The 21980-nt window shown below is 45.3% G+C and overlaps 1 protein-coding gene across 2 annotated transcripts in view; it reads left to right on the top strand.

Annotated features, from left to right (window-relative positions):
- Positions 1 to 21980, top strand: part of TIAL1 (TIA1 cytotoxic granule associated RNA binding protein like 1) — a 710846-nt gene that overhangs the window by 426936 nt on the left and 261930 nt on the right. For both annotated transcript variants that reach the window (XM_086922936.1, XM_086922937.1), the window contains exon 5: positions 3085 to 3172. In XM_086922936.1, coding sequence (XP_086779062.1) covers positions 3085 to 3172 — 88 coding nt within the window. The remainder of the gene's footprint in view (positions 1 to 3084; positions 3173 to 21980) is intronic.

Raw genomic sequence — 21980 nt, 5'->3', positions numbered from 1 at the left:
ACTACCACCTGGGCAGAAAGATAAATGCAAGTGTCTAGAACACTTTCATACCAGAGCATCATCATAGATGTTTGGTAAGTAACTGATGTACAATGCAACCAGCAATAATCTTCAAACAACAACATTCTCTTGAAAATCTGGATTACACCTTGAAAAGTGTGCCCTCAACCATTCTGAAAGATCACATTCATACTATTTTTAAGTATCTTGACGTATTGACATATGACCCCGCCCCTCTGACCCGTGAAGAGACATGTTTATTTACATCAAACTAGACCACCTCCAAATTTGCCATCCATTGCAAACCTGCTGTCAAAGGAAGCAAATTCCTATTAATTCAACACAATTATCTTCATTTGTGAAACTTTTTACTAAACTCCGATTTCAACAGTCCCACCTCCACCTAAACAAATGACACCATAGTCCACTTCTAATTTTTCTTCAGCTTAGTAAAGATGCCTAATCTATCAATTGTTTTCATTAGTGAAATAAATTCAACTTGTAGAGCGAGGTAGAGTCAATTGTTATTATGAACCATGTGCCGTGTTTCAGAGTGATAGTGTTTTTTGGATTTAAATTAGGTAAATCAAAATCTATTCTCACTTCTTTTAAACCGATCTTCTCCTTCCGAGAGATATCTCTCACATACGCGCTCACAATTACTCACTCGCTCTTGATCTGTCTATTTTTCTCACCATCACTCGATGAAGCATGACATTGGAAAAACAAATTATTTTTTAATTATGATACAGTTTGTATTTGGTGGACAACATGTAAACAGTCCATTATGATTTGAATGGTTTAATGAGTAAATATATGCAATGAAAAACACATTCGTTAGAATGGCTTTGCAGAGTAGTTACAAATTATTAGAAGAGCAAAGTTAACCAGCATTCCTTATAGCAAAATGTGCTTCGAGGTCCCCTATATATCAATCTCTACATTGACCAGATATTGCTAACTTGATTCTGACTTAAGCAGAGAGAGTGATCAGGTGCATAATCTCATTGGCTGATGTTTTTATCCTTGCATATCTTTAACCATTCCACTATTCTCCCTTTAACTCCTTTCTTTGGGGTACGGACTTGAATTACTTTTATTATTGAATATATGACAGCCAATGAAAAATTCATAACAGGAGAAAGTTGCTTGTATTTATCTAAGATTACTTGAGTTTAACAAAACAAACCTAAATGTACAAACTGAAACTAATTTCTCAGTTCGAAGTATAGATTGCTGTCCACCTGCAGAAGTTCATGGTCCAGAAAAGTAAGTTCTTTTTTATACCCAATGGTATTAAATAAAACCCAAAGAGAATACTCCTATTTTGACAAATTGTTACTTATATCCATAGTTCAGTATCCATATTTAATAGTGCTTTGGTAAACAACCAGACTACATTCATTGCCGTACTCTAAGGCCTAAGCATTATTCTGTACTTGGTGAAAAAAGTTACTTGTAATCGTAGTCCTCTGTCATTGAGGTCGTGAACAGCTTTATAAAAAACACAACTCTCCGGAAATTGCATAGAAGTTTAACGTGCATAATGCAAAAATATTCGGCACACATTCAAAATAAGCAAGGCTGTTACTATTTCAATGGACCAGAGCTCCACTCTCTATTATTTGGAGCATGTAAATTTAAAATCCATACATTTTGTTGCTACATTTATACAATTCCACAGTGCAAGTACATTGAAACAAGAACACGAGATAGAAGTGACACCAACAGATGGGCTCTAATGACCAGGTGCCAGAAGCTTCTTGAGGGAAGAATGTGAAATGAAATCTGTGTACTTAATATAGACACAATTGAAAGGCGTTCTGTGTGAAGGTGCTCAGGGATCCCGCACATGGACAGATGTACTCGATATTATGCCAATTAAGTAAAGGGGCCAATGAAGGAGAACCAGCATTAATAGTAACTTTTCCTTATCTCCTATGAATCAGTTTTTTGTTTTATCATCTACTGCTAGGGTGTGGCGCAGCGGCCAGAGTGACTGGCTCTGGAGCACGGGGCTCGCGGTTCGATCACTGGTGGCAGCTCAGCATCATGTGACTCTGGGCAATAGCTCACTCCCCGACGGCCCCAAGCACCTTGAGACCCTTAGGGTGATGTGTTCATGCTTTACAAATACCAGATTTATTTGCCATCTTACATTGTGATATACAGATCGACGTTAGTTTGAAAATCAGTAGTCCGTTTGCTGTTTTCATTGTACACAAAGGGAGTACTGGGTTCCTGATGAGAAAAGTACATTGCAGAATAAAGATCTATGATGGACTCTAAGAGAAAGATTGGTATAAACATGTTCTTAATACTTAATGTAGGCTTACAAAGCATGTCTTTGTTTCAAGCTTTTTTAAGCATGCTTACATTTAAGGGTGCATATCAATGCGAAGTATATTGCCGGGGTGACTATTTTGAGTCCTACATCGTAAACATTTAAAAATTGTAGCATTTCAGTCTGATCAAAAAGCTAATATGTTTTTACATTTAATTCCCAACCATCCCTTGTCCCATTACTACAAATTAATGTGCTTGTAATCCCATTGATTTAACTTTCATAACCCAATTTGTTCATTGACGTCATCTCATAAATTACAATTTGTCAAGTGTCTATCGTTATTCATAAACAATCCTGTTCCTGTGGTTCCCCAGTACAACTGCCCCATTGAGTTGAGGTATATGACCAATATTTTTTATAACGATGCAATTTTTGACAAAAACGTGCAGTGTATTCATCTAGTAACTGATCACTGAAATATTTGTAATCTAGTATAGTCACTGTAATTTTTATGGTATCTATTTTAGCACCAGTTGACATGCCACCGCATAATTAATTGGTATCAATGAATTTGGTTAGTCCTGAAAACCAAAGTGACTTCTTTTGATGTAGAGAAGTCCATAGCCATTCCCTCTTAGCCTTGGAATGCCTTATTTGCAATGTTCTACATTTCATTTGATTGTAGATGAGCCTTTTCTTATGTAACCTTACTGTCTTGGTTCACAGGAAAGTAACCTGACGAGATATTGTGGATATTCAGCCTATTTATCTAGTCTCTTATTACCTTGTTCTCCCAGATCACTTTCATGTATTTGTTGGAGATCTAAGTCCAGAAATAACAACCGAAGACATAAAGTCTGCATTTGCCCCGTTTGGTAAAATATCGTAAGTATCTTGTTATGTATTGTCAATTGCAATGCAGGGACTATAGATATTCTGGCTAGCATTAATTTTTCAACAAATGTCAACTGCCCGTTTTGTGTTTCTATATTTACCAGTGTGCTCCAGGATCAGGAAAAAGTAGTATACGTTATTAGCTGATGTGTGTTTGTTATCTTACCATGCATCTTAAAATTCCTTTCTTTAGCATCCAAGGTGTGATCAGATAAGAAAAACAGGTTTTATCGGTATCTTAATTCATCCATCTAATCCATGTGGTTTTAAAAATATATTTGGCAGGTTAACTGTGTAGTTCACCATAGTCTTTCAAATATGAAGCATCTAAAGATGAAAATAATCTATATATCGATGTTGAGATTTTGGCATGGGCGCCTCAGGGAGGTGAAGGGAAAACTCGGTCGTAAATCCCTTGTTGCTTTTAGCTATACAAAGCCATCACATGGTTTACACTAAAGAGCAGCGGGATTATCATTCCTAATTGCATACAAATAGAAAATCCTTCAACTGGAACTCAGATGTTTAAAGATCTGTCATATTAGTTTAATTAATTGTTAAGGGGCTTTGTAGGGTGATGTGTGCCCCTTTCGGTTACTTCAGAGGTATACTAGGGTAGCAGCCACTGCATAAAGGGATACTCTAATAAGTTAATCAGTTATGTTGGTCTCTCACTGATGTTTTTCATCTAAATTCTCTGGTTTAAAATTATTCAGATATGGGCATACTGAACAGTGAATGGCTCAGGTGCTTCGTGAAAAGTTACACTTTGATTTGGATTACAGCACCCTATACCTGCAAGTGAAATGTACAAAAATACAGCAATTTTCTTTTTTAAAGGCTGTGGGTGGGTACAATGTTTGTCTTTTGATGAGATGAACTGTGTGGAAAGCATATATGCAAGTACTTCGATGTAGCAAGAAATAATGTGATTTGGGGAGAAAAAGTATCCAAATGTTTGAATTATTAAATTGGTCATTGCTCATTGGATGTAAGGAACTTGAGCAGTCTGATTCCACATGTTTTCATCCAATTATGATATTTCATGCTGATTAATGTAAGACCCATCAATCATCTTCAGGATTTATAAATGTTAAACATAGTTTAAATAACAAATAAAGGAGGATTTTAGTGAGTCCCATAACCTTGCCTACTTTCCTTAACCAGGAAAGTCTGTGATTTGTAGGTCTGGAAGAAACAGGTTAGTGTTAGATTCTTTATCTCAGAATATCCCCAGGCGTCAGGCTGGATCCGGAAAGTTTTCGACAGCATTACCCTTGCGTGTCGGTAGGCGTCGTCTGCGGCTCCGAGTCCGTCGTCTGCGTCGTGATCGCCGGGATGACGTCGTCGGAGTACTTAGATGCTGCCCTCGCGCGCTGACGTCCGTTCTTCTTTTTTCCGCGCCAGCAAGTGCAGATCCGGGAAGAGCAGCACTTCAGTCATTTTTTGACTAACGTTTTTGATCTCTTTTGATCACTTTAAGAGTCGATTTCGACTCGCGGTGCCGTTAGGGATGCCTGGTTTTAAACCTTGTCACCACCTGATGTCGGTGACCGACCCCCATCATTGGTGCCTTTACTGCCTCGGGCCGACCACGATGACAATTCGTGCCCAGACTGCCGGGCCTAGACCTCGACGGCTAGACGGGAGCGGTCCCGTAAGCTGCTCGAGCACTGGCAGTCTGCCCCGAGCCGCTAGAGGTCCCGGTAGAGTAGGAAATTGAGGGATAGGTCGCGTGGCCGCAGTCATCGCCGCTAGTGGAGTTACCACCAATCGTCGGGCTCCCAGTCCTCCGGTAAGTCGAGGCATCCGAAAAAGAAGTCGAATAGGCGTCATCGCTCTTCCGACACCCTCCCCTCCCCCCCTCCCACCCCCCAACGCTCGCGTGATGCGGCCGGGGGTTCGGGCGACACCGCTCGCGCGTCCAGCTCCATACCCGCCGGTCCCTGGGCTGCACGCGATGCCGGAGGAGATAAGTGCTTATCTCGTGGCCATGAGGACTCACTTTCCTCCGTCGGAACCTGCCGAGGCGCCTTCGGGCCCCGCGGGTCCGACTGGGATCCCTAACGGACCGCCGGCTCTGGCGCTGTCGGGTGCTTCGGCACCGTCGTCAACTTAGGGCTGTAGGGCCCCACAGGATCCAGGCCTGGATCCGGGTCGTCGCCAGTCAACCTCACGACTCCTCTGCTGGGGCCGACCCCGAGGGTGTCTCTCCCGGTGACGTCTTCGGACGACACCGTCCCCGGTTTCAGCCCGATGGGTGAACAATTTACCTACGACCCAGCTCCATCATTTTTGCCTGGTTACCAGGAGATGGATGACGAGGAGGACTGGGAGGGGTCTGAGGACCCTCTGGCACAGCAGTGTCAGTTGAGCCAGGATAGGGCAGATGAGCTGGGGGAGGCCAGTGGTCTGGACACTTCGCCCGTCACTGGATTCATCTCTCCTCCCTGCGTGGCTTCGGAGGAGGGTGCTACTTATAGCATGGTGTTGAACAGGGCGGCCAAGGCCTTGGCTCTTGAGCTCCCTATCGCGGCTGTGAGGACTAACCTCCTCACTGAGGTGCTCAAATCGCAGGCAAGCTCCTCGGAGCCTCTACTGCTGTTTAACGAAGCCCTCACCGACGTTCTGATGGGCACCTGGTCCAAGCCCTCTACAGGCCTCCCTGTGGATCGGAACGTGGCCCGACGCCACCGCCCGGCTCCGGGCGAGCCCTGCTTTCTGTCCTTTCACCCCACCCCCGAGAGCCTGGTGATTCAAGCCTCTACCTCCCAGACCACATTCCCGACCGCTCCTCAGTATCGGGAATACAAAAGGTATGATCAGTTTGGGAAGAAACTGTTCTCCTCTCTGAGTTTGGGGCTACGGTCTGTCAACACCGCCTGCCTTTTAGGCCGTTACACCCACTCTCTGTGGGATACGGTTGCAGAGGTGCTGCCACAGTGTCTGGAGGAGGCCCGGACACGGCTCGCTCAAGCCCTGGCGGAAAGGCGTGATACAGCATGGTACTCGATTATATGTGGACTAGACACCACGGACTCGCTGGGCAGAGTGATTTCTACGACGGTGGCGATTCGTCGCCATGCCTGGCTGCGGTCTGCCAACTTCTCGGGGGGGGGGGGGGGTGTCCAGGCCACGCTCATGGACATGCCCTCTTCGATGGCCGTCGCCTCTTTGGCGACAAAGTGGATAGTGCGCTAGACCGTTTTAAGGACTCCAGGGCTACGGCCAAGTCCTTGGCCCTTTCGTGGATAAGGAAGGGGCTCCCCCACACGTCCAGCCAGCCACAGGCCGCAGAACTTGTCTCAGCGCGGTCGCGGGTGTGGTTACCGCCGTGGCGGTACCGGGAGACAACGGCAGGGTCAGTCCATATCCGCTCCCACAGCATCCGACTCTAAGCCTTCCTAGTTGGCATTTCAGGCCCATTCGACACCAGTGGGGGGCAGGGTTCGCCATCACCTCCTCCACTGGCGTACCATCACGTCGGACAGGTGGGTTCTGCAAATCGTCCGAAAGGGCTACTCCCTCCCCTTCGAGTCAACACCTCCAGCCATGCCACCGCAATACCACCGCATGTCGGGGGATCACTTGTAACTTCTGCAAAAGGAAGTTTCGTCCTTCTTGGCCAAGGGGGCCATCGAACGCGTACCTGGGCCAGAAGTAGGGTTTTGTTGTTTTTCCCGCTACTTTCTGGTTCCCAAGAAGGGCAAAGGAAGCCTACACCCTATCTTGAAACTCCGGAACGTCAACAGCTTCCTCCAGAAGGAGAAGTTTACGATGCTGACATTGGCTCAGGTCTTAGCTGCCCTAGACCCTGGAGACTGGATGGGGGCGTTGGACTTGCAGGACGCTTATTTCCACATCCCTGTCCTGCCGGCGCTACCTGCGGTTCACGGTAGGCCACTAGCACTTTCAGTTTACCGCGCTCCCCTTCGGCCTCACCAGTGCCCCTCGGGTGTTCACGAAAGTGATGGTGGTCGCAGCTCATCTGCGCAGATCAGGGGTTTCAGTCTTCCCCTATCTCGACGACTGGTTGTTGAAGGCGGGCTCGCCCCAGACAGTCCCACCTCCAGACCACGACCGACCTCCTGCACCTTCTGGGGTTCTCCATCAATGTGCTGAAGTCACACCTGTGCTCCTCTCCGAAGCTCCTTTTCATCGGAGCGGTTCTGGACTCGGTGGAGTTTCGGGTTTATCCCCCCGAGCAGCGGGTTTGGGATATTCAGGCTCGGATTCCAATCTTTCAGCCTTCATCCCAGGTCTTGGTCAGGTTGACACTGCGACTCCTGGGGCTGATGGCCGCCTGCATCCTACTGGTGAATCACGCCAGGTGGCAGATGCAGGCTCTGCAGTGGGACCTGAAGTTTCAGTGGGCACAGCATCAGGGCAACCTGTCCGTCCACGTCCTGATCTCTGAGGGCACTGCGAGACAGTTGCAGTGTTGGCTCACGGACCGCGACTGGGTCGACCGCAGATCCCTCTCCCTACCCCAACCATAGCATGTAGTAGTGACAGATGTGTCCCTCCTGGGATGAGGGTCCACATGGGGGAGGCGGAGATCAGAGGCCTCTCTGGCGGAGTCCCAGCTCCATATAAACCTTCTGGAGCTGCGGGCGATCCGGCTTGCACTGAAGGCATTCCTTCCCTCTATCCGGGGAAGTGTAGTGCAGGTGTTCACGGACAACACCACCGCCATGTGGTACTGCAACAAACAGGGCGGGGTGGGGTCGTGGACCCTTTGTCAGTAGGCTCTGCGCCTCTGGAAATGGCTAGAATCCAGGGCATCTCCCTGGTGGTTCAACACCTGGCAGGTTCCCTGAACGCCAGGGAGGACAAACTCAGCCGTCGGTGCATGATGGATCAAGAATGGCGTCTGAACTCTGGCATGGCGCAAGGCCTCTTTCTGCAGTTGGGAGAGCCTTGGTTAGATCTATTCGCCACAGAAGAGAACGTGCAATGTCATCAGTTCTGCGTGTTGGAATTCTCAAGGCGGGACTCGCTCGGAGATGCCTTTCATCGCAAGTGTAGCTGCGGTCTGTTGTACGCCTTTCTGCCTATACCACTTCTGCCCAGAGTGCTGAAGAAGATAAGGTGCAACCGGGCCAAAGTCATCCTTGTGGCTCCGGACTGGGCACGAAGGTACTGGTATCCCGAGCTACTCAGCATGTCAGTTGATCCCCGATTCGTCTGCCTCTTCAGGAGGACCTTCTGTCGCAGCAGCAGGGCGTCCCCTGTTGCTGCGACAGAACCTCCACCTACATGCGTGGAGATTGAGCGTCGGCAGTTGAGGCCATTTGACTTGCCTCCTGAAGTCTGTGATGTGATTCTGGCAGCCAGGAGTCCCTCCACAAAATCGGTATACACCTGCAGGTGGAACAAGTTTGTGGCATAGTCCACAGCAAAAGCTATGGATCCACTCTGTGCCCCCCTTTCAGAGGTTCTCCTCTTCCTTCTTTCTCTTGCCCAGCAGGGCGCTGCTCTGGGCACTGTCAAAGGCTACAGCTCTGCCATTTCAGCTTCTTAAGGCTTCCTGATCAGCCTTCTCTTTTCAAGTCCCCTGTTGTAAATAGATTAATGAAAGGCATCACACACGTTTCCTCCTGTTCCCTTTGTGATGCCTCAGTGGGACTTGAACCTTGTGCTAACTTATCTGATGTGTTCTCCCTTTGAGCCACTTCATAACTGTCCTCTTCGTCTTCTGACTCTTAAAACTGCATTCCTGGTTGCCATCACCTCTGCCAGGAAAGTGAGTGAGCTCCAGGCTCTATCTTCTAAACCTCCTTTCCTCTCTGTCCATCGGAGAAGGTTGTTCTGAGGACTCTTACTACTTTCCTGCTCAAGGTGGGGACAGCCTTTCATATCGGGCAGTCCATCACCTTACCCACCTTCTTTCTGCCTCCGCATCCCTCAAAAGAGGAAGAGAGGATCAACCGTCTGGATATTCTAAGGTAAGGAATATAACACTAACTACTGTTTCTTACAGATATATCGTTACCGAAGGTAAGTAACTTGTGCATCTTGACTACAGACAGATTCAGCTGTCTATTCCAGATGTAGTTTCCAATACATTATATATACATAATGTGTGCTTTTGTTAAGTTCCTTGCACGTGATTGTATGGGTTTGTTGTCCATCTCACTTCCCTGCTTGTGAATTGATGATCCCCCTCCTACCCCCCACAGTCTCATGTTTGTCCCATTTGGGTTTGATGTCTTGATTGGTTGAGCTTCCACTTCCGACTGCACATCTTGCATTGCAGTGGAGGTGAGGGAGTATTTTGCACCCCTGCCTTATCTTTTGGCCCCACCCCTCTCATTTACCCTCTACCCTTTCACACCCAGGAATCTCCTGCCCCTCTCTCCATCATACCAAACCGCAAATTGTCAGGCAGCCATTGTGAGAAGGTGGCCTGATATGCAGTGCTCACTATTCTAGTGAACACTATGTATCAGTCCAGCAACCCTTATTGATGATTGGTTGTAAGTCAACCTTATAGACCAGCTATCCTAGTAGCGTGGATACGAGCAGTCTAAGGCTAAAGACTCGAGAGGGCGTGTTAAGCCAGCTGTTTACCACACATATACCCCTTGAATACCAAGTGAAAGGACACCACACAAGTGTTATGAAAATAAACAGATATTTATTAAGAATCACAACAGCCCTGTACTCTTTATGAGGACAGGGTACTAAGCACAAACCAAAACTCTTATCAAAATACTTAAGTTAGCACAGTATATACAAATGCCAGAGGGGCACGGAAAACCATATACTTGAAAAGTGGAATGCGAAATTACTAGCAGGTAAGTACAGTACTAATAGCCTTTGGAATCGCTAGGACTTGACTATAGAATCGTTAGATTACTTCTAGGAGACCCAGGGGACTCGGGTGCAGTGTGTGCACTCTCACGCGAGATGCGGGACAAAGTCTATGGTAGCTAGAATTTGCAAAGTTAGTGTTCTCGGGCGAACCCGACCTGGTAGGAGGAAAACGAAAGTGGATTCTGACCCTTGGATAGTGAGGCTATACTGGGCCACCGAAATGCCGAAGTTACCTAGCCCAGGGGCTGCAGCTGCATAGGACTCAAAGGACGTCGGGAATCCTCGTAGACGGACCAGGAGCCTGGAAGAAAGAAGTTGCTGGCAGGCGACCAGTGAAGAAAGTTTGGTGGATCCAAGCCTGGATCGATGGAAGATGACACCTGAAAGCAGAGGGGACCAAGTTCGAGACTACTAGCCAGTAGTCAGTGGGCACCAGGAGGGCACCGGATGGTAGCCACCTCGACAAGGCGAGTGGGTGACGCTGTGCTCGAAGATCTCACGGACCAGGAGGCGTTGTCGGCGACCAGGAAGAAGGAGCGAGCTGTCCCACGATGATTGAAGCTGTCGGCGTCGCTGGACCCAGGATTGGGCAACAAAGCCTTGGCAAATTCGAGCCCACGCGGTGGACCTAAAATGGCGTCTGGAGTGGACCAGGAGGGTCCGGGGTGCTTCTCTGTTGCAAGGAAGCAAGGGCCAGTCTGGAGCAACCAGACCAGCAGCAGTGATGTCGTCGGGCGTCGTGTAGAAGGCCACAAGCCAGCCGGCTAGTAGCCACACAGCGCGGTGAGCACGCAAAAGCAGAAGGGCCCCACGCAGATCGTGGAGATGCTGGAGGGCTGATCTTCGGTGCTGGAGCTGCTCAGGGTTGGGGCTTCTCGGACCCCAAAGCACTCACCAGTGGAAGACTCGGTGGGCTTGTTACAAAGAAGTCGTGCAGTCTTGGCGATCGTCGGTCCCTCGAGGTCTCGTCGCACTCACAGTTCTCAGCTTTGCTGTAGAGGTCAGAGGTGCCAGGGAAGCCGGGTCTCGTCGAGCTGGGTCGTCGGATTCGTGAAGAAGGACTTGCAGCAGACCGCAGTGTTCTTAGGATGGTGGCTGCGGATGCAGGGTTACTACTCCTTAGCCACAAGGGAGAATCTTGATGAAGAAATCTTGAAGTCCTTTCGCAGAAAGTCGTGTCTTGATTCCAAAGATGATCTAATTTGAACAGGGGGCCCGCTCCCATCTTTATACTAAAAAAGGGGGCTGACCCGGTGACTAGGTCCTGCCCATGGGTGGGACTAGGAGGGGGGTGGTTACACCCCTCTGCCATGCCGGACTTTCCCCAGGCCAGGGGCTGGTGTGCCCCTGGAACTGGTTCTGGCCGGCCTATGCGTAGTGAGCACCGGGGTGCCACTCAGCAGTCACCTTCCTGAAAAGCCCTGCCTACCCAGGATACACAAAACCATGTCTGGGATGGTGCTAGCACCGCCCCGGACAGGAAACCCTTTGTCCAAGCCTCCCTCGCTGGAAGGACTCCCAGCAGCAGGAGGTCAGACTCGTGTCTGTGGTGGCAGCATCCATTTTGTGGAGCTGAGGCTTTAGTTAACTTTAACCAGGGTTCACAGTTACATACATGTCGCGTCCCTCTAGAAGGGTGGAATGCTAACCCCGTCGCCAGAATTGGCGAGGGGTTAGTATTCCAATTCGTATGACACCTTACTCGACATGTTTTGATAAAGCAATACCAAAGTTAGCATTTAACCGCGAGGATTATAATGCACTTAAGAGTATATGGTATGCGATATCATGGAACAGCTATTAGGACTTGGTTCCGCAAGCTGCAGACAGGCTCAGCTCATGCCAGAGCACCATCTCACCCGATTCCAAGCACTCTGCCTTCAGGATTGTCAAGGCCTGCCATAGGAGTGACTGATAGGAATCTGTGTGTTCATTTTAGGGTTAGGTATAGGTATACTACACCTACAGCAAAGGGTGATTACACGACTTTGCCCCAGCTGTCATGCAGCCAGTTGTGTCAAATTTAGGAGGCCAGCCAGGGGTGGCATAATACATGCTGCAGCCCCTGGCAGCCCTGGGTACACCTATGCCCTGAGTTACAGGGTCTGATAAGGTGGCCCAGTACCATTTGGTAAATGCACCTAGGGTACATGTTGTAATTTAGAAAGAGAACAGCCAGGCTGTGGGTCTGATTGGCAGGCCCACAGCCAGAGAAAGTCGTAAACCAGTGAAACAAAAGCAAAAAATCTGGGTGATCATAGGATTGCAGACCCTACTCTCCTACAGCCATCTTAAAATTATTTTTCACCTTTGCAAAGTAGCTGACACGTGCACATAGGCGGCTGGCACCTTTTTTTGGTATTTCTTTTTGTTTATACCAATCCTTTTCATAGATGGCTGCTGTGAATGAAAATGCATCCAGGGCAGCAGTTTATGAATGCAATTGGTAAAGATAAAATTAAATGCTTTAAAAAATGGCTGTTGTGGATGTCTGCACATCTTCAGCAGACATCTTTTAATGCATTTTCCTTCCTTTTTGATGGCTGCCACAGATGCACGCACATTCACAGTGATCCTCTGCTGTAAAACAAAAGGCAGTGTCACAGCTAATAGGCTAAACTGCCAAGGTGTATTGTCTTTGCTTGTTGGCTTAGAGGTTTTTTTTTTTTAATGTTACTACATAACCACCTTCTAGAATTACATCTTTCTCCTAAGTTGCCCTTGTATATATCATGGTCTGGATTGTTTGAGGTTTTGTTTTTAACAGTTTACTAGGAAAGATATAACCATGTGTGTTCAGATTATACCACACATTAACGATGGAAAGACTCCATTCTCCAGTATTAGGGTGTCTTTCATAGATTCACATGCTTGAATAATTCCCCGTCGTCGAAGTGGGAGTCCCACGGTACATAAAATAGTAGTAAGAAACATATATATATATATATATATATATATATATATATATATATATATATATATCAGTACTCCATCCACCAATAATCCAATAGCACACAACGGATTAGGATAGGCACGCGGACCCAAAGTTTCTTTGTGCTTATTTATTTAGTGTTTCTGCCCTGCATCCCATGCCGCCATGACTCGTTTAGGTCCGACCTGGACCTTGCTCACATGATATATATATATATATATATAGATAGATAGATAGATAGATAGATATCAAAATATATACAAAGGAAAATAAAACCTTAAAGTACCATAGAATAACATTGGCCCATAAAAAGCATTGAGGGAGAGTTCACTTTAGTAACATATCCATGTCATTATAATAGTCCACATTCCAGCCAATCAGGCTGTAGCACCCTCTAGAACCTTCTCCTCAGAAGCTCAAGCCCTTAGATTTTCTACCGCACGTCGTGTGAAGAGTCTCCATGAGCTCTGTTCAGTTTTCTTCATTCTCAAACCTTCAGAACTTTATGAACATGTCTTCAACTAAAAAGTCTTTATTCCGGCCCTGTTCTGCCTGTGGAAAACTTTTTCTTTTCTCTGAGGACCCTCATAAAAAATGCATCTTCTAATTATACCCAGACCACGAGGTGAGGAGTTGCAAATTTTGCAGAACTTTTTCTTCTAAGACCCTAGAGGATAGAGAGGCCTATCTTTTTCTTTGGCTACAGAGGTTGAAGACCTCAGACAACCCTGTGTCTGATATAGAGAGTGTGTCTTCCTGCCATTCTAAGACCTCTCTGAAGCGTGGGTCTGAGATTCCTTCTCCTTTTCTAAAAAAGAAGCTTATGGACGCTCGGAAGTCCGTCTCCCCACGGGATCTGCCGGCCTCTACGCCTGCGGGACCTAGTTCTCTGGCGTCGCAGATCCACACTGTGCCCTCATCCTCCAAAACGAGTGCCAGCTCGTCGACGAGCTCATCGACGCGCCCGTCGACGACGACGAGATCTGTCTACGTTATACCTACTTCTACGACGACCAGAACTCTGTCGACGAAGACGACTACGACGTCTACATAGTCGACGATGGTCCAAGAGGTCCGGCCTATTTCGTCCATTGTTAAAATGTCGTCTCGTCGACGAACTTTCCTAAGCGTCATTCGTCGACGCGTCACGTCTCGTTGACTCTACCTGTTTCGTCAACGGTGGCCTCGTCGACGTAGAGTACCTCGTCGACGACTACTTCGTCATCGATGACTCAGTCGACGCTGAAGACTTCGTCGACGACACTAACATCTTCGTCGGCGCCAGTGTCGACGACAAAGGCCTCGGCTTAGTCGATGGCAACCACCTCTTCGTCGACGCCTGAGACATCATCGACGAAGCCTTCGATGACCCCGACGACGAGCTCGTTATCGGGACCGTCAACGGCACAATATTCTCTTGCGACTGCGACCACCTTCACAGTGGTGACAGTTACAACTGTTAAACATCTTGCTCCACTGGTTTTGTGCCCTGTCCAACATGGGTCAGGTCCACCTGTTTAACTATTTACGTCTGCAGGGGAGGACTCTTTGCAGATGACACCTTTCGTGCTGCAAGTAGCCCATCAGAGCTACATACCAAATATCAAGACTATGATGATGATGAACGGGAGTCGCACATCTCAGTTCCAGATAACCCACGTGATGATGACCATGATGTTCCTGTTGCTCAGTTACCAATGACTTTGATCACAAACCTTCAATATATGCTGGAGGATTACAATCGTCGTTTCCCACCTTCTTCAAAGCCCTCTCCACCGCCTCCTTCAAAACAGGAGTCACTTCAGGTTGCACCGGCCCGATCACCAGTTCCTCAGGACCCTGGTAATAATGATGTCAATCATAATGATACAGACTCTCAGGGGTGTGGAAATGTTTTAATAATCTACTTGTCCTCGGGACAAAATGCAACATAAACCTTCGTGTCCTGTAAGACAATCAACTTGTCCCACCTATTCCCAAATCAATTACCTGGGATGGCACAGAGCCATTAATGGATGTTTGTTTTAATAAAACTGACCAGTGATTTATCAATGATTTGTAAAAATGTTGGAAAGATCTTGAATAGCTGACTTTAGGTATGGTATTTTGGATATACTGGTCCAAAAATAAGCTGTAGAATATTTGCACATCGATCCATGTTGGTTGTATGTGGAAATACCCACTGCAGAAACATCATGCTGCCAAATATTGAGAACCACAATATAGAGTCTGGAGTTAAGAATAGTAAATCTTTACTTACCAATTACCTTCTGAAAATGTTGGCCCTCAATATTTTGAATATAATATTCTGATAGCACAATATTCTGAAGTTAAATTAAGGTAGAGTACCTCAAGGTTGAAGTAAAAAAGAAATAGATGAGAACTTCTGTGCAGTTGAGGAGGTGATATCTGTCATGAGACGTCTGGCCTGCTTCCAGCCTAATTGGTTTTTACCTTTTTCATCTTGCCCAAACTGACACACTCACTGCACATACATACAACCCAACTACAATGACACACCCTCCTGGGACAAATAAACACACCCACTGCACACTCAAACACCATTGCACAGACACATAGCTAAGCTATAGATGCATAGACTCATACATCACTTAATGGACAAATGCACAAAGACATGCAGGACCACACCCCTAGAGACTTACCCCGCGCAGACATACACACACCCACTATAGATAGACTCAAGCAATCTCTATAAACAAGCTGTACCTGACAGGAACGGTTTGCATAACATGGGCCTAATTTGGCACTGACTGAAGCTGAAATACTGCCCGCACAGATACCATAGATTTCCAAAAACGCTGAAAGAAGCCACTAATTTTCTCTTCTAAGGTAGGACATTCTACAAATGTATAAAAAATACAAATGTAAGTTGCAGAAGGGGAAGAGTTTGTAGGAAGTTTAGGATTAGTTGGCAATGATGTCCAGCATAGGTCCATGAGGGCAGGTCAGAATAGAATCCATGGCTAGACTTTCAAAAAGACCACTTACTATTCAAATTCGTTCTAATGAGATTTAGTCAGTATCTGTTTATTTTATGTGATAATCCTGAAAATCTAGTATGCGTTTGGCTGTCCTTGGCACACATTGCACACACCCAGTCTCTTTGGCTGTTTAAGGCTCTTGTTTGCCAATACTTGCTTCAACTTCGGTTCACAAATAGCACAGCTTTTCAAGGCTCAGAGTGCAGATGTGCACTTGTAAAAGATACATCTACATTTTCTTGTGAATTAATATTTTCTGAGGTGTGAGAAGAGGGTGTTTCAGTGTTGGAATGCCCTGGGAAGTTTGTGCACACGCACAAAATAATGCATTTGGGAGTTTTCACAAATCTTGCCACAGCCTATTCGCATCATGGACATGGGCAAATACTTGCTCATATCAAATCTCGGACAAAATCTGTGTCCAGGGTGGAAGTGGGAAGAAAACACCACCTAATTTGGTGGGATTGTAGGGAAAGGTCTCAATGCTTGCTTTGTAGTTCCTTTTCCAGAGAGCATGGAGAAAATGGGAGACAATATTACTGTTGGTCAAAGTACATGTTGACTAAAAAAGTATGTTGTTTTCACTCTAATGCATAAAATATCATTAAATGTTTCAATCAACAATTCCCTTGTAGAGTGCAGCTATGTGTTTTGTTTGTGCTTAGAAATGGCAGTAGTGCAGGTTGAAGCACTATATTAAAGATTACTGCTTCTTTTTAAAAAGTTATTCTTTCAGACTATTGAGGATCCATACTATTCAGATCTGAAAAGAATATCCTGCCTGGACCCTTATGTTGGCAAAGTATTTTTGAGAATTATATTGAACATATTCCTACATTGGTTAATTGTAGATTACATTAATTCCTAATATTAGGCATTGGTTCCTCAGACAGACAGCCTCACGTTCTTTACTTGTTTTGTTTTCAAAACATGCCCTGTAGGCTAGGTCGTCTATTTCAGGTGTTTCGCTGCCGTCCTCATTTCTCAAAAGGGTTTATTTCTGATATGCATTTCTTTACGTCTTTGTTATTTATTTACTCACAATAAAATGTCACTTGAGGTGGTCAACATTTGGCAGCAGAATGTCACTCGTTTTAAGTACACTGCAACCACGGAAATGTCACCCATAAGCAATGAAAAATCGGCAGCTATGAGTATCACATCTCACAAAAGGCCTTCAAAATGCTGGCTGGCTAAGTATATAGCTAAAAGAGCCAAAGCTAAAAGAGCCAAAAGCATAACTCTTACATTTTACACATAAGAAGACCACGTTAAATATAAATAAAATAAAATACCCTGAAATGCCTAAGCACACTGACAACTTGTCAGCCTCTCTCCCAAACAAAAGCTCACCTTTCAGACGTTGAATAACAAGGTCTGTGCCCTCCGAGCAGCAAATCAGGGTCTCTTGGTCCGGAACCTGATGCACCATCCAACTCCACTGCTCTCTTTAGCACAGCTACAGCCGACTACTCCAACCCCTGCAGAGCCGCCATAGTCAGGAGAATCTGAGCCAAATGGGACCCCGCATGCCAGATGAGACAGTCCTTTCCTGTGCTACCCATGCAGGAATGCTTCCTGACGCACCAGCAAATAAGGCTTGTAAATGCAAACTCGCTATCCTGCATGAGCAATCTCCACTACACTTTCGATTTCTTTGAAAAGCCGCACCACAGGAGCAAGTGAAAACGGACAACAAAACAGACGGAAGAAAGGGGCAGATTTTATATTGCGTTCTTTATTATCATCTAAAGAAAGAAAAAATTACTTTACTGGCAGTCTACGCCCGCTCTCATAGACCCCACCCCGCTCCTTGCTCATCCCGGTTTCATTCTCTTTATGCCGCCTCTATCCCCTACTTCATAAGCTTGCGTGGCAAAAGTGTTGAGTTTTCAGCACTAGCCACACAGACATTAGCTGCTAGTAAAACACAAAAACGTGTTTTTAAAAACCTAGCCTGCAAGTAAAATAAATTGTGCATTCATTCTGTTTTTGGCATCCTGTGCCATCACGAATACTATCAAGGAAAAAGAGAGAAAAATGCCTGCACCCTCTTTGTTACTTCTATGTCACAAATTCAATGAGGCCAAACAGATACTTAGTTGTGTTTAGTCAGGTACCTTAATTTGTACCAATTACTTCATTTTATTTTTCAAAAATTTTTTTCAAGAATATTTAGGGCAGAAAAATGTACACATTCACATCTAAACATTTACCACGTGTATATACATTTCAAACAAGACGAATACTGTGTCAATTATATTTACAAGTTAAACAACACATTGACGTGACAATTATTGCATGAACAATACAAACATTGCACTGAATATTTACTTATTCCGAAAGAAAATCAACTTCGTAATTTGTCACAAAGCTACATCAATTTTACAATTTTAGAGATGCTAAGGAACAATAATAGGATGAGTCTCTTTTATTCCTAGTGTATACTCAATATACTAGTTTGTTCCCGCTGGTGAGCCGACACGTTTCGAGTAAGGGCCAAGAAGGTTCCCGAACTCTCATCAGGGCTTTATGAACAATCTGTATGGGGTGCGAAACAACAATAAAAATAGTCAGGTGGGGTGAAATTAAATTAGAAAGCCATATGTGTCTCATCGCTATTAAGCCATCTAGTGAATCCTACCTGTGTCTGTGGAACCAATGAGAACCGGGTTGTTCTCAAATTGCAACTGTGGGCAGCCTTTCCATTTAGATAAAGCGTTCTCTCATGCAGCAAAAGTTGTTAATCCTAAATCGGGAAACAACTGTCTTTATCAGTATATTTTTTAAAGAAGGTCTGAGGGTTTATTTAGTGTGTTGAAAGGAATGGGACGGGACCTACCTCGGAATTAATTGCGGTAGTCCCGATCGGGTAACGGCTCTCTTCCCGCTTTGATATGTTGATACCTGTTGAGTGTATCAAAATGTGGTCAATTGTCTAGCTAAAAGGGAGTTTTAGAAACACATGGCTCCGAGGCTCGCATGGAATCGGGTTCGTACCTGTGTTTATTTTCGCCAAACGTGGCGTTTGACTTCTTTGGGAGTCGAGCGGGGCCGGTTTCTCTGCTTGCACGCTTGATCCTGAATTGAAAACGAGACGGCGATTAGATGTCTCGCGTTTGAATTTTCATTTAGTTTAAATGTGACTAGCAAGGGTAAAACACGGGATGATCAAATTCTGTCCACCATGCAGACGTCTATTCCCGCATGGTGTCGGAAGCCGTGTGGACGTCTTCACTGACAGTAAACACTATTTTGAGATTACGTGTGCATTGTGGGTGCAGGTTCCCTACCTAGGATTGTGGGAGAGGTAGTCCCAGTTACTTGTTTGGGAATGGCCGATGTGTAGCGTTCGGATTATGAGCAAGGCAACAGGTCATTAGTCTAGTTTTCAGGTTTCCAATTACTGTTGCGCGTGTGTTAATGAATATGTATAGCTGTTGAGTCTCATTGATTGCTGTATTCATGGAAATGGCCCCGGGTACTATTGAAGCGTTGCAGACGCTATTACACTCTAGCTAGTTCAGACATACTGTTTAGTCCAGTGAGGGTCGTGTTAAATTTCAAAATGAGGTATGCTTCCTTTTGGAGCAACATCTTGTCAATATCAGTAGGGCGCTGTGTACTATTTATGGTAAAGAGTACAGACCACTTGAAGTCGCTTTCACTATGTGATTTTTGAATAAAATTCTCTACCATGGGAGCAGTGAGTACTTTCTTTTTGAGACGTGATTTATGCTGGCCTATGCGTGCATTGACCTGTTGATTTGTTTTTCCGATGTAAATCTGTTGGCACGGACAAATGATTACGTAGATCACGTTTTTTGTTTTGCAATTTGAGAAAGTATAACTACCTGTTGCAGACTAGGGAAATGAAAGAGCTAGACCTCCCCGTCTGCGTGACTACCTTCAGCCCAGACACGCACAAAATGCGACAAACAGTGTTGAGCAATTGGCATCTCTTGGAGGGATTGGAATGCCCTTTTCCTCGGCCAATATTCGCCTACAAAAAGAATAAAAGCATAGGACAACAAATTGTCCGCGCGGACATTTCAAGGCCTAAACAAAAACACGATCTCCTCTCCCTTTGGAACATGAAACCGTTGGAAGGTCACCATAGATGTGGCACCTGTGTTGCATGTGACAACACCATTGAGGGATAAGAATTCCAGCATAGGAATGTAACATGGAAACACCACACTTTCTCAAATTGCAAAACAAAAAACATGATCTACGTAATCATTTGTCCGTGCCAACAGATTTACATCGGAAAAACAAATCAACAGGTCAATGCACGCATAGGCCAGCATAAATCACGTCTCAAAAAGAAAGTACTCACTGCTCCCATGGTAGAGCATTTTATTGAAAAATCACATAGTGAAAGCGACTTCAAGTGGTCTGTACTCTTTACCATAAATAGTACACAGCGCCCTACTGATATTGACAAGATGTTGCTCCAAAAGGAAGCATACCTCATTTTGAAATTTAACACGACCCTCACTGGACTAAACAGTATGTCTGAACTAGCTAGAGTGTAATAGCGTCTGCAACGCTTCAATAGTACCTGGGGCCATTTCCATGAATACAGCAATCAATGAGACTCAACAGCTATACATATTCATTAACACACGCGCAACAGTAATTGGAAACCTGAAAACTAGACTAATGACCTGTTGCCTTGCTCATAATCCGAACGCTACACATCAGCCATTCCCAAACAAGTAACTGGGACTACCTCTCCCACAATCCTAGGTAGGGAACCTGCACCCACAATGCACACGTAATCTCAAAATAGTGTTTACTGTCAGTGAAGACGTCCACGGCTTCCGACACCATGCGGGAATAGACGTCTGCGTGGTGGACAATTTGACCATCCCGTAAGTGTTTCACCCTTGCTAGTCACATTTAAACTAAATGAAAATTCAAACGCGAGACATCTAATCGCCGTCTCGTTTTCAATTCAGGATCAAGCGTGCAGTGCAGAGAAACCGGCCCCGCTCGACTCCCAAAGAAGTCAAACGCCACGTTTGGCAAAAATAAACACAGGTACGAACCCGATTCCAAGCGAGCCTCGGAGCCATGTGTTTCTAAAACTCCCTTTTGGCTAGACAATTGACCACATTTTGATACACTCAACAGGTATCAACATATCAAAGCGGGAAGAGAGCCGTTACCCGATCGGGACTACCGCAATTAATTCCGAGGTAGGTCCCGTCCCATTCCTTTCAACACACTAAATAAACCCCCAGACCTTCTTTAAAAAATATACTGATAAAGACAGTTGTTTCCCGACTTAGGATTAACAACTTTTGCTGCATGAGAGAACGCTTTATCTAAATGGAAAGGCTGCCCACAGTTGCAGTTTGAGAACACCCTGGTTCTCATTGGTTCCACAGACACAGGTAGGATTCACTAGATGGCTTAATAGCGATGAGACACATATGGCTTTCTAATTTAATTTCACCCCACCTGACTATTTTTATTGTTGTTTCGCACCCCATACAGATTGTTCATAAAGCCCTGATGAGAGTTCGGGAACCTTCTTGGCCCTTACTCGAAACGCGTCGCTCACCAGCGGGAACAAACTAGTATATTGAGTATACACTAGGAATAAAAGAGACTCATCCTATTATTGTTCCTTAGCATCTCTAAAATTGATGTAGCTTTGTGACAAATTACGAAGTTGATTTTCTTTCGGAATAAGAAAATATTCAGTGCGATGTTTGTATTATTCATGCAATAATTGTCACGTCAATGTGTTGTTGTTTAACTTGTATATATAATTGACACAGTATTCGTCTTGTTTGAAATGTATATACACGTGGTAAATGTTTAGATGTGAATGTGTACATTTTTCTGCCCTAAATATTCTTGAAATTTTTTTTTGAAAAATAAAATGAAGTAATTGGTACAAATTAAGGTACCTGACTAAACACAACTAAGTATCTGTTTGGTCTCATTGAATTTGTGACATAGAAGTAACAAAGAGGGTGCAGGCATTTTTCTCTCTTTTTCCTTGATCCAAATAAGATCCAGCCTGCCCCTG

This window comes from Lissotriton vulgaris, chromosome 5 (genome assembly GCF_964263255.1).
Source record: "Lissotriton vulgaris chromosome 5, aLisVul1.2, whole genome shotgun sequence".
Taxonomy (NCBI): domain Eukaryota; kingdom Metazoa; phylum Chordata; class Amphibia; order Caudata; family Salamandridae; genus Lissotriton; species Lissotriton vulgaris.
The sequence above is the reverse complement of the archived record's forward strand: the minus strand, read 5'-3'. Positions and strand labels throughout refer to the sequence as shown.